Genomic DNA, 14,045 nt, shown 5'->3' on the forward strand with positions numbered 1-14,045 from the left:
ACTTGCTGCTCATAAGACACCATGAGTGGACAACAAGTTTGTTTTGCACAGCCCAGTATTCAATGATTTTGCAACACTTTGTCACTTAGTCTAACACGTGCCATAACATTTAGCCATAACATAAGAACTCAGCTAGTTGCTCAGTGATGTAATTTTGTCAGATTGTAATGTCATAGACTCCTCGTGAATTAGAGCAAAGGTTGTAATTGACATGGATTCATATTCCATACATTTTTAATACCCGCTTAATCCAAGTCTTAAATGAGACAAACAACCACAGACAGACACATTTAGAATCACCAACATCAGTGTTTTTGGACAGTGGGAGGAAGCTGGAGTTCCCAGAGAGAACATAAAACTCCACACTCAAAACATTCCTATTTAAGAAAAATCCAAACTGTCATACAAATCATAATTGAATCTGTTCCTTATTAGTGTAAATGTGTCTATTATCAATTAACTAAACCTCACATCTCTTTACTGTGAGTGCACATATAGAAGATGTAGCACATGTGCGCATAGTAGCACTCAACAGCCTCTTATTTGATCATAGTCTGATATCAGATTCCAAAATAAAGACGTCCATACTTTCACATTTTACAAAGCTAAAACCAACTAAAGTCGCAATGCGGTCATTTATCAGCGTTCCTATCCCAAAATACTGATGTATATACACAGTCCACAACATGTCCAAACTTTCCAGCAGCAACAACAGCTCAAACATTTGAGTGACCAGCTAGAAGCTGTGTGAGAGACTCGAGTTCAGAAAATAATCTTCTACCTTTCACCTTTTTGCACATCAATGAGATGCTGCAAAATCACAAAAATCAACCCCCACCCATGCATGGTATGCTAAATATGGCCAGCAGTCAGACGGGTATCAGGCTCCCAGCTTGGTTTTCAATGCTGGATGGTAGCTGGAAACACAGAGCTGTGAAAACTGATATCAGATGGTGCTTTTATAATACTATTGTAGAAGCATTACTGACTTTCCTGTTTGAGCCTCTTGCCTACAGACACAAAGTCTGACACCAAATCTCGAGAGTGGCCTGACTTCTGCTCTGAATTATCATGCAGGGTAACATCACCTGAAAAGCCATGAGTGGGTAATGTAATAGTTCTCCGCAGGTGAATCATATTGTTGTTTTTGGATGGCTTATTCAGGAACTGTTTGTGTGTTCATGGAAACAGATGATGAGCAAACGCTTCAAGAATTAATCGTCACACTGTGGGGAAAGACAGGAACAGGTGGCAGTATTTTGGTTTATCCCAGTCACGGGAGACTGATAACTTTTAATGGGATCCACAAACACATTCAAAGTGCACTGATAAAGGTGTATGACAGTGTTATTAGATTTGGCTCTAGTGAGTATACCAGTGATGACAGCATTCTATCTCACAAAACACAGTGGTGAGAAGGAACAAATGTTTACACAGCTGCTTTTGATTTTAATTTCAGACTACGGCTTCTCTCCTTGAGTCCCCTGTGCCGTTGCTGAGCCTCACAGATCTCCAGCTGGTCTGTTATGTATGAGGTCTTACAAAAAGCCCAGCCCCTTGGAAAGATGCTCCAACTGTCCAGGCTGGATATTCTTCTCAATTAACAAAGCTGCCACGGTAATACGAGAGAGTCTAAACAGGTGTACCTGAACGCAAGCTCCAAGGCAACAGAGGACAAACAATAGCACTAGACTGAGAGTTCCCACGGGGGTGATATGGGAAGCACCATACAGGACACTTGCTTCAGTGGTTTTAATCTCTCAGGTTGCACTGCAGCACACACAAAAGTACTGCTTGTTCATCATGGACTTCATGCTGGATATACACATATTCATCTAGTTGATTTTGAAACTACTAGGCCAATATTAAGAGTATTTGAGTTTTGATTCATATAAATACAATTTATTTGATTGCCTCTATTTTACCTGCCCTTTTATTTTACTATATTGCATTGCAGTAGAAAATATTGTCCTTTTTAAAGCCTCCCTTATTAGAAAGTGGTTCACATGATTTAGCATGCATTGCCAAGGTTAAACTATTTAAAAACATTCAACTATTTGAAGCATTCAAATATTTCCTATAGCTGAATGCACTAAACAAAACACGTGGCTTATTTTATAACTGTAGTAGCTCAATATGACTCTCTGTGTCTGTGTGAACTGAAGAGAGCCACAGGATGGAAATTTAGCCAAATAAAGAAAAGATGGAGTCAGGGGTGATTTGGCAGCTCTCTTCCTTTTATGGTGATGTAGTGTGGGAGGGGAGGGCGTGTCGCTGCAGAGCGTCATCAACGTGCTGCGGACACCCGGAAGCGCAGCAAAATGTTTAACCGAAGTCAGCGGTATTTTTTTACAAGTTCGTGATATTTATTTACAAATTCGCTATATATTAAGTCAGAGCCAGCCTGTATTGTGTGTAGCAGACTGAAGATGAGTGAGAATCAACAAGAAAAGGTAAGGAAGCCACTCACTAGCTTTTCTAGAAGCTTTCTCTCCTCCAAGGAAACCGTTGCTCACATTTTCTCCTAAATTCAGGACTTTGCAGCCCTGAAGGAGGAGGGAAACACTCTTTTCAAGGCAGGAGATATGCGGGGCGCTGTCTGCTGTTACACCAAAGCACTAAAGCTAACTGAGAGCCAGGCAGACAGTGCTGTTCTGTACCGAAACCGCTCTGCCTGCTACCTTAAACTGGAGGACTACAGCAAAGCAGAGGCTGATGCCTCCAAAGGTGGGAGATTATCTGTATGTTGAAGAAATCATAACATTACTCAAAGAAACTGAACTTTTCATAATGGGAAACCTTGCAACTTTTACCTGGTAATGCATGTGCAATATGAGCGTCCAAATTGTTTTCCTGTGACTTGTTAAGGTTTGTCAATATATATGACTGTAGAGCACCAATGATATAGATCCCTGGATCATTTTTGTTGCCACAAAGCACAGCTATTTAGAACAAAAGCCCACAAAGCAGTTATTTAGTTAATAAAAGGTTAATACAGACCAGGTGTGTTATTTACCTGAAATAGAGTTACTCTTTCAGAGGGACCCTCATTGAATTGTAATAGAATAAGAATACCTGTGTGGAATATTCCCCCACGAAAAGTCAAAAGTAGTTTGGTTAAACTGTACTTGAGTATAAGTAACTATTTTGTGAGCTCCAGATTATCTGGGTTTGCACACAGGGATGGAGCATGTAATATGATTTTTGTTTACAAAATAGTCTTTAAACTGTAAGCTGAATTAAAAATGTTAGCTAGTGGCTATTATTATGGATACATTTAAAATTCACTCACTGCACACAGGTGACATCATTGTAAAATTCCCTCACCCATCTTGTTGTTTGAACAACTATGAATGCTGTCACCTTTCTTGTACTTGAGGGCCTCTTTAAACACAGCCAAAATTAACTTTTTTCCTTAGTTTCTGCTGAAAGTGACTGAGATGCAGCAGATTTTTCTGTATGTAGGTGCTGCTGTGTATTTAAATCCCTCATTTATTAATTGAACAACTTGACGACTTTCCATAGCAAATAATTTTCTGACATACCTGATTTTCAGTTAGAATTGTACCAATGTAACATTTCTGAAACATGCACGAGTAGAATTAAAACTACAGAGAGTCAAACGTACAAGCACACCAGTTATTAACCATGTTAGAATAACAGACCGAATGTAGTTTATAACCTCCATCCCTCTAACAGACCAAGGCCTTAACAGTCAAAATGAAATAAACTTGCCACTTTCCCATTAAATGTGTTATCCTTGATGGAAGAAGCTCCTCATAACCAGCAAATGTTTGTAAGACGATAGGCATCATTCTGGGAACTGTTGCATTACCTTTATCTTTGACGGGTCGAGTAGGTTTAATATTCACAGCTATAGTGTGTGTGAAAACTGTTTTCCCCCTTTTCAGCACTCGACACAGACCAAGGTGACGTGAAAGCAAGGTTTCGGAGGGCCCAGGCTTTTCAGAAGCTTGGGCGGTTTGACCAGGCCTTTCTGGATGCTCAGAGATGTGCCCAGCTGGAGCCCAAAAACAGAGCTTTCCAGGATCTACTCAGACAACTGGGAGCACAGATTCAGCAAAAAGTAATGCCATATTGATTAGGTTGTGAGGGTTTGTCTTGTGTCTGAAGCTGAATCCTGATGAAACTGCTGTATATATAAGTATTTTCTTCTAACTGTTTAGTCAGCACAGATGAACTCCACAGATGCCCGGGTGCAGCAAATGTTCTCCCTCCTCTTAGATGCTTCAGCGAAAGACTCAGATCGACAGAAGGCAAGGATGGCTCATATGGCTTGACAAATCTGTTTAATTTGCCCTTAATATATTTGGGTTTTTTTCTGTGAAGCTGTATTTCACCAAAATAATGCAATACTTTAATCATTTTCAGGCAGCTCAGAATCTAGTGGTTTTATCTCGAGAGGAGGCAGGAGCGGAGCAGATCTTTCGCAACGATGGAGTGAAGTTAATACAGAAGCTTCTCCTGTTGAAGCAAGAGGACATTGTCCTTTCAGCTATCAGGACATTAGTGGGGTTGTGCACAGGTCATCAGTCAAGAGTAAGTGTGAAAATCCTCTCCAAAGTTCGTGTCAACTTTAAAGTAACTTTTTACAGGTATAAAAAGTTGTGTTTTTGTCATTGTAAAGCACAAAAAAGTATGGTAATAGTAGAAATACTTATCATTTAGTTTGTTTCACAGTTTATTAGCAGATAAGATCCACATATATCCAGGAGTGCTGGTAACACAAAAAAACTGTGGATTTACAGCTTCAAAATGCTGACATGTACTGTTTTATTTCCAGACTATGGCTATAGTGAATGAGCTTGGAATGGACCAGCTGTGTGCGGTAATGGGGTCAGGAGCCTCCACTGTGTCTCTGGCTGCCTGCCACCTACTGCAGGTGATGTTTGAGGCTCTTACAGAGGGCATGAAAAGAGAGATCAGAGGGAAGGATGAAGCTATTCTTCCTGGTGAGTTTGGACTCTAATGCTGTTTATATTTGGAGTTGGCAACACTCATGAAGGTTGACATATAATGGATGTTTTTGTGTGTAGCAGTTCTCTGTGGTAACCCTTTTGTCTGAATTTTACACAGAACCATCCAAGGAGCTACGTTCAATGTTACGGCACCTTTTGGAAATGCTGCCATCGTCTAATGTGTCGGGGCCAGGCAGAGACAGCGCCATCAACCTCCTGGTCAAACAAGTCCCCCGCAAGTCCTTGAAAAACCCTGACAACTCCCTCACATTATGGGTGATAGACCAGGGTATGAAGCACACCTGCATGCCATCACGTGTTTATCCCATCCTAACGCTGTGATGGGTGGTAAACAACCCTCTCCTCTCACCTGTTGCATTTCCATGAGAAGGAAAGATGTTTTGCAAGCTAGTTTTTTTTCTTTTTATTGGTTGTATCTGGCACCATTTCAGCCAGATTTCAGAGCTATTTGTTCTCCTGCAGGGCTGAAGAAAATCCTGCAGGTGGCCGGGACTGTTCCTGAGCTCTCAGAGGGACCACCTCTTACGGACAACAGTCACATGAGCTGCTCTGTGTTGCTCAGCAAACTCTATGATGACTTGAAGAGTGACAAAGAGAGGGAGAACTTCACCAAACTTTGTGAAGAATATATTCAGTGAGTTGACCATTAACTGCTCATTACCACAATAATGTATTAGAATGGAAGTCCATATATAAGACCCTCAGCCCAAAAACTACACTCTATTAATAATTCTTCTAATCCTTTGTTTTCTTGGTAGGGAACACTTTAGCCAACTTGGCCTAGACGCAAAGCTGCGCGCCATCCAGACAGTCTCGGTGCTCCTTCAGGGGCCGAGCGATGTGGGCAACAGAACTCTGGAAATGTCAGGAATGATGGATGCTGTGATCTCTCTCTGTGCCTCCGAAGATGTAATTCACCAGCAGGTCGCAGTGGAGGCTCTCATCCATGCTGCAGGTAAAGCCAAGAGAGCCTCCTTCATCACAGCTAACGGCGTGGCCCTTCTGAAGGACCTCTACAAGAAGAGCGAGAATGACAGGATACGTGTAAGAGCTCTCGTGGTAAGTGCTGCAGAGAGCTGTGGAAAATAACATCCCTTGTTAACGATGAAACTAAATATTTTGTATGGATTATTACACAGGGTTTGTGCAAGCTTGGATCAGCTGGAGGGACAGATTTCAGCATGAAGCAGTTTGCAGAGGGATCCACTCTGAAGCTCGCCAAGCAGTGCAGGAAGTATGGTTGATGAATTTATTGAACTTGGAATAGGTTAAGAGAGATATGTTACTCCTTATCTTAATAGTTGCACTGTCTTGCTGAAGAAAACTGGATTCTTGGACTGAATATAAGAGGCATGCTTTTTTTCTGTCAGGTGGCTGTGTAATGAGTCTCTGCCCCCAACCTCCCGCCGCTGGTCTGTGGAAGGTCTCGCCTACCTCACCTTTGATGCTGACGTGAAGGAAGACTTGGTGGAAGACAAGAGTGCTCTCCAGGGCATGTTTGAACTGGCAAAGGTTTAAATCATTGTTGCATTTGTGGGATTTGGTTTTAATATTTACCATACACATAGAAAACAAGTCAGACAGGGGTCTTTTTGTAGCATTTGTGTATTTGTAGTCTTTAAAATCAACAATCATCACTGTGCTCTCAAAGTTTCATCATGGTGTTGTTTTTGTTTTTCTTCTGCTTTTTTTGTATGTTTGTGCAGTCTGAAGATAAAACCGTGCTCTTCGCTGTGGGCTCGACATTAGTGAACTGCACAAACAGCTACGATGTGGAGAAACCAGACCCGCAAATGGTGGAGCTGGCCAAGTATGCAAAGCAGCATGTGCCTGAGGAGCATCCAAAGGTACTTTTTTGAAAAACCTTCTCAAGTTATTCTACTGCCAACACGTCCTTCTATGTCTTTAGGTATTTTAAAAAGGGATTGTTTTGCGTTAATCTTTCTGCCATTTTCTGTCAGGATGCACCTTCTCATGTTGAGAAAAGGCTGGTTAAGCTACTGGAAGCTGGTGTTGTGTCTGCGTTGGTGTGTATGGTCAAACAGGAGAGTCCTGCACTCACCGAGGCTTGTAAGGAATGCATTGCGAGGTAAGAAAAATAAATAGTTGGATTTTTTTTCACCGACTATTCTGCAGTTAGATTTTCTGGTTTAACAACCTTTGTCACAACAGAGTGTTCTTGGCTTTGGTGGAACGGCAGGAAGACAGAGGAACAGTGGTGGCCCAGGGTGGAGGAAAGGTATAAAACCCTGATAAATGGTAATGGTTGAACCTGCACTCTGAATCTAAAGGTTAATGATTTGTGTTTGCTGTACCCTACAGGCTTTGATCCCACTTGCAACTGACAACACAGATATAGGAAAAGTCAAAGCTTCACAAGCCCTGGCAAAAATAGCAATTACATCTAATCCTGAGATTGCCTTTCCAGGAGAGAGGGTAAAAGTACAATCAATGCAAAGCACTTCAGTTAGAAAACATTCAATATATGTTATTATTTAATATGGCCTTGCATGTTGTTGACAGATCTATGAGGTGGTGCGACCACTTGTGCACCTTTTGAGTCTTGAGTGCACTTTGCTGCAGAACTTCGAAGCACTAATGGCTCTTACCAACTTGGCCGGCATCAGCGAAAGACTCAGGTTGGCCAGTAGGGGGAAGCCTCTCCCTAAGAATACATGGATACTGTTTAGTTTACAGGCTTTTTTTCCTTTCAAGCCTTACATTTAGTCTCTCCTTATATCCATTTAATAATCTAATAGTCATAGTCTCATATGTGAGACTGTGGTTTCTAGAGTTTTGAATTTGATTATTTTTCTTTTCTCTTGTAGACAAAAGATAATAAAGGAAAAAGCTATGCCAAAAATTGAGGGCTACATGTTTGAAGAACACGACCTGGTTAGAGCATCTGCCACAGAGTGCATGTGTAATTTGGTTTTAAGTACAGAGGTAAGACATAGCTTTAATAATAATGAAATCTGTTGAATAAATCTAAAGAAAAGCTGAACTTACCAAAATGCGGTGTGTCTTCAGGTGCAGAAGCTTTACCTGGCCACAGGAAATGATCGGCTGAAGCTGCTCGTGCTTTACAGCGGTGAAGAGGACGAAAGGCTCCGTAGAGCTGCTGCAGGAACTCTGGCCATGCTGACCGCCGAACAGCCTGAGCTCTGTGCCCGCATCCCAGGAACTGTAAGGAAACAACATTTTCACATGCTGCTATTTCTCTATACCTCTTTTGAAGCTCACAGCTCCTGTTGCCCTCTCTTCTCAGACGACCCATTGGTTGGAGATTGTGCAGGCTCTGCTGCTCAGTGAAATATCCGACCTGCGTCATCGCGGAGTGGTCATAGTTCAGAACATGATGCAGGCAGAGAAAAGTCTGGCTGAGACACTCATGGAGAGCGAAACTCTGGAGATTCTTTCTGTCCTTGCAAAGGGAGGAGAGGGCACTTCAGATAATGTGTCAAAGGTTGCTCAAAACTGTCTGGATAAAGCAGTAGAGTACGGCATCATCAAAAGCGGGGAAGGAAAGGAAAACAGCAAAGGAACTGAACCCTGAAAACACAGCTGGAGAGTGGAGAGGCGCTTCCTAGATGTTTTAAGTGCTTTAAGTCTTAACAAGAAAACAAAAAAACGCAATAAGGAATTTAATCAAGTAAAATCAAATTAAAATATAGCAAATACATAACGATAAAACCACAGACAGTCAAGTAACATAATCTTGTTAAAATGTTTCAGCAGAGAAAACCTCAATCCTGGCAGTCACATAAATGTTACTATGACACTTACCACTGTTTTGTGACAAAAACCGTCACATCGTTTGTATGCTTGTGTTCTTCCTCCAAAAATCTTTATTCCACTTGGTGACCATTAACAGATCTAAAATGTTTTTCTTTACTAGAGATGACTTTTGATTGTTCAAATATTTTGTTCTTATTATTTGTACAAATATACTGTCCTTAATTTCAACTGTACACACTACTTCTCTATTTTTGCAATGTTTTACCTTTACCAACTAAACCACATATCCACAATATCAGTTTTTTTTTTTTTTTAAGCGTTCACTATTATCACCGTTGTTATTACTTCACTGCATTCCTAGTGTGGTACATGTATGATCTGCTGTTTTTATCTTTTAGATTGAACACATGGACAGAAAAATAAAACTCCTGTACCAGAATATTGTCCCATCTCTGACGAATTAACGTAGCTTGGCATTAATGGTCGTAAATACGTGTAACGGCGCATGCGCAGGATTTCCTGTTGAGTTACTGCGTGTTTAACGTTGCTGACAAATGCGGCGCGCCGCCCGGGAGGATATCTGCGGGAAACCAGTAAAGTGGTGAAGAGAAACTAAAATGCGCTGGTTCGGATTTGGCTTCAACGCTTTTGGACAAATATGTGTCCAAGAGATATTAGATACAGACGAAAAAGGAGACGCTGTCATGGAAGTCAAAGTGAGCAGTCCAACAGAGCTGAAGAGACGTGTGGACAAAAGTGGCTGCTCCTTTAAGACTGGTCAAATCAGAGCAAGTTGGAGTCGAAGAGCATCTTTGCATTTAGATGGTGAATCAGTCAAATATAAAACAACTGTTGCTTGAGCCCGCGGTAGATCTAGAGGTAGAAAAATTACCATGATGTCACACTATTTATCTACACACAAACTCGTTATTTTCCCCTGTCCGTTCCTCTAGGGGACAGATGCGTTCATCTGGCAGGTTTTGGATCGTCCGTTGATGAGTCCAGCAGCGCTTGTCTGGCAGAGAGCCGTGGCTGTAAAGATGCACATGTCAGTGAGTCACACCTTTCACTCGCTTTCCCAGACAGGATTGAACACTGGGATCTGCAGAGGAAGGATAAAACTCCATCATGGACACTGGAGATCAATACCCACTCAGAGAGTTCTGGTAATGGGTATTTATATTTGTCTTGTACTGCTGACAAACTCCTGAAATGTATTTTATCAAATGGCAACACTCCTTTTTTTTGCAGCAGCAGCTGTGAAATTGCCACTGGTCCCAGGCGGTTACATAGCCTCAAAACCCCCCTTCTTCCGCTCCTTGTCACCTCTCTTGCAAGCCAAGAGCCTGGCACTGGGGGGCGAGCATGCCGTCCTTCTCACTGCTGCTGGAGCTGTCTACACCTGGGGGCAAGGCAGGTAGAGCTAATACTGACAGGTAATGGCAATATGATCCCCAACACCCTCATATGTCTATTGAATTGTCCACTTGTGTGGACACGTGCTCTTTTGACAGCCATGGTCAGTTGGGCCACGGAGGACTTCTCTCTGAGGAGGAGCCCAGGATAGTGGAGGCACTCTGGGGGATGCCTATGAGCTCTGCGGCTGCAGGAGGCTGGCACTCTGTCTGCATTAGTGGTGAGAAAGAAAAAAAAAGATTCAACATCCTGGTTGCAAAGAACAACATGAAAGGTTTGAGTGGGAAATAAAATGCATGCAGTGACTTTTCTTCTCAGACGGGGGAGATCTCTATGTGTGGGGCTGGAATGAGAGCGGCCAGCTTGGACTTCCATCTCGAGGTCTGAGGAAAGCTTCACAACAGAGAAGTGGCCAACAAGCAGGTTCGTCATAGTTAAATGTAAGGGCTTGGAGAAAGCAGAAATATTTATTTAAATATAATAGGACTAGGAATGATGATTACCAGAATCTGCTCACCGTGCTCAAAATAATGCTGGCTACGAAGGAGCTTTGGCAGATGAGCCGTCTCCAATAATTACAGTGAAATGTCACTTTCTGTATGTTCTGAAAAAGTGATTTTTGTAACCACTTTAAAGCGACATTTCCTCTAAAGTCTCGTTTCTGCTGACTGTACCGGACAGGAGCATTGTGCCAAGATGTAGGCACATCTGGTGAGGAGCAACATCAGGGAGAGAAAGGTGAAGTGTTCATTTCAATCCAGGCATTCCCGGCTCTGCTGGATGTCACCCCGTCGTGTGAGCTCAGAACAGTCAGCTGTGGCTCGCGGCATACAGCTGCAGTAACGAGTAAGAAAGCTCTTTCTAAATGAGGTTTACAGCGACACACGCTTTCGGGTGGATTTCATGCTACTGTATCTATCTATCGTGTCATTTATTCTGATTTCAGCCACAGGTGACCTCTACACTTGGGGGTGGGGTAAGTTTGGAATAAAAAACAAACTAACAAAAAAAGGTCACTGTAAATCAGTCTCGCAGGAGTTTCAATCAAACTACAGTTAAATATGACAACATATCTTTTATTTTTGGTACGTAATGAGCTTTTCTGAGTGCCTCTCCTTGTGTCATCTTTTCAGGCGAATATGGCCAACTTGGACATCAAACACTTAACAGTTTAGATGAGCCTCAGCGTGTGGAGTTTTTCAGGGTGGAGCAGTTGCATGTGGTTGGTGTGGAGTGTGGACCCTGGAACACTTTTACTGCAGTTGTCCAAAGAGGAAGTACTTGCACCTAAAAATACAACAGAATCCCCAAATGAACACGAAAGGTGAACTTTGGACAAAACACCAGGAAGTGTAAAGTATTAGTATGACCCTTGGAAATAAACCTTTTTTGTAATCTGTAATCTGTGTTTATTTAAAAAAAAAAAAAAAGGGCACTGAGTACTTTGTGTGCATTTTTAATTATTTTACAGATGTTTAAAAAATGACTTTTATATTCTGATACATAAAAGAGTCAAGACAGTAAAATCCACAGGTAAATATAATTTAAGGCAAGTATTTAAAAATCGACTGACATAAAATTAGACAAAGTTAAAAGAAACAAAAAGGAGGTGCACTTTCACAGCACGTTGGAGGTCTTTACAGCACAATCTTGAAAGAACTGTGGAGAAATTACAGAAAAAAAGCTGAGTGAGCAAAACGGCGCAGAGTAGAATGTATTTTGGTGACAAACGAAATCCGATTTCTAATCACCTGACAAAGTCTGGTGATCTTGAAATGACATGCTGAAACTCTGAGAGGTTCACAGTCCCATCCTTGTCAATGTCTGACTCTTCAAGAATCTAAAAACAAGAAAGGGAATCAACGGTTAGGTCCACCTATGCCTCATTCTACCACCACATGCAGTTTCAACCGGCCAGGGTACCTCCCTACACCTTTAAGGAGAAAAAGAAAAAAAAAAGTAAAGGCAACTCACATTGGTGATGAGCTGTCTCATCTCTTCAGTACTTAGTCTTGTTTCTTCTGTCTCACCAGTCAAGCAGTTGACCAGCTTCTCCAGATCGCCGAAGTCGAGGGTTCCATCATCATCAAAGTCTGAAAATGTCAAACTAGGCGTCACACGGATTGACAGCTTCACGTACACAATTAACACACGCGTTTTCAATCATCTTATTTACCAAATATACGAAATGCATAGTGGGATTTGATCTCCAGAGTAGCAGAGTCGCTGAAGGCACTCAAAAGATCCAAGAAGTCTTCAAAGGTGAGGCTTCCATCTTTTAGTTCAGATGTTGAGAACACAAAGCAGATTCTTCTCTTGAAAGGGTTGGCCTATGACGGGAACAAGTCCAAGGGTCAGTACATGTAAGCAGTTCTTTTATCAGTCTCTTCCTCCATTTCACAAATCAAAAGGTCGGCCAAATACCGTGGGAAAGAAATAAAATCATGCAACATATCACCGTTTAATATATTTGTTACCTTGAGCTCAGGCAGAGTAAGAATCCTGTCCATTGGTACTCTGGTATTTGGAATAGCTTTCTCCTCTTTAGTGAGCAGTTCTGTGAATCTCTTGTGAGCACTAAAACATTTTATTTTTAAAAACAGACAAAGCAGCCAGACCTTTATCATGTATCACAATAAACTGACAGAATAAATGGCCTTATCTTATACACATGTCGTCACTTACAGAAGAATTTCTTGTTTTGTCAGGAAGGTCAGCTCCTAAAAGTAGATCAAAGTTTTATTGGAAAGACAACAATCATACTGACCTGAAATGGCCTTTTTTTCAGGAATAAGTGTAAAACTATCATATTAACCGCAATGGTACGTTACGTTATGTTTAGTTTAAAGTATATACTACTGTTGGTCAGATGAATAGGCTCTAATAGTGTTGTTTTAGCGTCAAACGTTAAGCTATTACGTTTATTCTCGCTTTTTTTTTTACGGGTGTGAATTGCTCCAAACTTTGGTCGCTCGGTTAATGCAAACACGACTAATACAGTCCGTGAACACTTACTTGGTATTCTGACAGCAAATCCTTTCCGAGTTGACTAGCCGTAGTTCCCATTTCGAACCCTTAGTCTCGAATATCCCCTTTTGTTTTTGTAAAAAGTTACTCGCCAAACTCCAACACGGTTGGGGTGTTTTGCGTTACTTACTTCCGGTTTCTGACACGCTCTTCCCTGTTCCTCTTCTTTGGTACAGCTACGTAACGGTTTCCATAGTGATGTGGTTAAGCTTTTAAAAAATTAAGGCCAGAAAGGTTTTATTGTTTTTTTTATTTCATTGAAGTAATCAATCAATCAAAAGTAACAACAAACTGACCTATAAAGACGAAGCGGTAACAGTATCAAAGAAATAAACATACAGAGAAGAAAAAACTGTTTTTTTAAACATTAGATTGGACACATTTTGCTATACTATACGACTATAAAGGATATTTCAGTCCAAAATTCAATTAAAAAGCTACCTCGAATATTCAAATAACATATGAGCTTTGGCAAAGTCAGTCTTTTAGTGCACTTTTAAACAAACTTAGGTTATTTATAAAAGCATTAAAACAGGAGAAATAAAAAAACGACATTTGACGATGAATGAAAAAAAATTAATTAATTATTAAATCATATAAAAATGATAAAATCATTAAGTCCAAATCTTGCTATTTTACTTTGTATAATTTAAAAGGTTAGTGGTGAACATATTTGTTTTTTGCAGATTAACCAGTGCTGATAAACTGTCCAAAAGTCTTTGGATTTATTACAGGAATAGAAAATATGTTCAGCTGTGTGGAGGGCCCTGGTGGAAACCTGTGTTAATAGATTTAAAAGCTTTCCCAGTTTATGTTCTTTCTCTGCTAATATTTCAATTTCATTTCAACTCCTGACAGATATCC

The 14,045-nt window shown here is 41.0% G+C and overlaps 3 protein-coding genes across 4 annotated transcripts; 2 read left to right on the plus strand and 1 right to left on the minus strand.

Annotated features, from left to right (window-relative positions):
* The first annotated feature begins 2,271 nt into the window (after window positions 1–2,271).
* unc45a (unc-45 myosin chaperone A) lies at window positions 2,272–9,177 on the plus strand. The gene is made up of 19 exons (XM_072385555.1): window positions 2,272–2,453; window positions 2,535–2,727; window positions 3,912–4,087; window positions 4,188–4,277; window positions 4,393–4,560; window positions 4,805–4,973; window positions 5,098–5,268; window positions 5,463–5,634; window positions 5,759–6,059; window positions 6,140–6,234; window positions 6,371–6,512; window positions 6,707–6,847; window positions 6,962–7,089; window positions 7,173–7,239; window positions 7,323–7,436; window positions 7,524–7,639; window positions 7,829–7,946; window positions 8,031–8,186; window positions 8,269–9,177. The coding sequence occupies exons 1-19, from the start codon at window positions 2,430–2,432 to the stop codon at window positions 8,554–8,556; spliced, it is 2,829 nt and encodes a 942-aa protein (XP_072241656.1). The 5' UTR covers window positions 2,272–2,429; the 3' UTR covers window positions 8,557–9,177.
* Window positions 9,178–9,219: 42 nt separating this feature from the next.
* On the plus strand, window positions 9,220–11,532 carry LOC140306918 (RCC1 domain-containing protein 1-like). 2 transcript variants are annotated; one of them, XM_072385557.1, is made up of 8 exons: window positions 9,220–9,563; window positions 9,692–9,904; window positions 9,993–10,155; window positions 10,253–10,374; window positions 10,473–10,577; window positions 10,836–11,000; window positions 11,101–11,130; window positions 11,288–11,532. In XM_072385557.1, the coding sequence occupies exons 1-8, from the start codon at window positions 9,356–9,358 to the stop codon at window positions 11,443–11,445; spliced, it is 1,164 nt and encodes a 387-aa protein (XP_072241658.1). In that variant the 5' UTR covers window positions 9,220–9,355; the 3' UTR covers window positions 11,446–11,532. The 2 variants fall into 2 exon arrangements, with proteins under 2 accessions (XP_072241658.1, XP_072241657.1); XM_072385556.1 differs by having other exon boundaries at window positions 9,221–9,563; window positions 9,990–10,155.
* A 62-nt stretch (window positions 11,533–11,594) lies between these two features.
* Window positions 11,595–13,339, minus strand: LOC140306922 (calcium and integrin-binding protein 1-like). The gene is made up of 7 exons (XM_072385560.1): window positions 13,170–13,339; window positions 12,840–12,874; window positions 12,632–12,731; window positions 12,331–12,484; window positions 12,129–12,247; window positions 11,906–11,994; window positions 11,595–11,813 (listed from the first exon to the last, which is right to left on the minus strand). The coding sequence occupies exons 1-7, from the start codon at window positions 13,218–13,220 to the stop codon at window positions 11,792–11,794; spliced, it is 570 nt and encodes a 189-aa protein (XP_072241661.1). The 5' UTR covers window positions 13,221–13,339; the 3' UTR covers window positions 11,595–11,791.
* Between the last annotated feature and the right edge of the window lie 706 nt (window positions 13,340–14,045).

Source organism: Leuresthes tenuis, unplaced genomic scaffold (genome assembly GCF_036924035.1).
Source record: "Leuresthes tenuis unplaced genomic scaffold, fLeuTen1.0.hap1 SCAF_5, whole genome shotgun sequence".
Lineage (NCBI taxonomy): Eukaryota > Metazoa > Chordata > Actinopteri > Atheriniformes > Atherinopsidae > Leuresthes > Leuresthes tenuis.

Coding starts and splice junctions, on each gene's coding strand:
- unc45a (XM_072385555.1), top strand. CDS start 2,430: ATGAGTGAGAATCAACAAGAAAAG. Junction 6,060..6,139: donor TACGTGTAAGAGCTCTCGTG/GTAAGTGCTGCA, acceptor ATTATTACACAG/GGTTTGTGCAAGCTTGGATC. Junction 6,848..6,961: donor TGCCTGAGGAGCATCCAAAG/GTACTTTTTTGA, acceptor ATTTTCTGTCAG/GATGCACCTTCTCATGTTGA.
- LOC140306918 (XM_072385556.1), top strand. CDS start 9,356: ATGCGCTGGTTCGGATTTGGCTTCAACGCTTTTGGACAAATATGTGTC. Junction 9,564..9,691: donor AGCATCTTTGCATTTAGATG/GTGAATCAGTCA, acceptor CCGTTCCTCTAG/GGGACAGATGCGTTCATCTG. Junction 10,156..10,252: donor TACACCTGGGGGCAAGGCAG/GTAGAGCTAATA, acceptor CTCTTTTGACAG/CCATGGTCAGTTGGGCCACG.
- LOC140306922 (XM_072385560.1), bottom strand. CDS start 13,220: ATGGGAACTACGGCTAGTCAACTCGGAAAGGATTTGCTGTCAGAATAC. Junction 12,875..13,169: donor ATTTGCTGTCAGAATACCAA/GTAAGTGTTCAC, acceptor ATCTACTTTTAG/GAGCTGACCTTCCTGACAAA. Junction 12,248..12,330: donor CTATGCATTTCGTATATTTG/GTAAATAAGATG, acceptor TGACATTTTCAG/ACTTTGATGATGATGGAACC.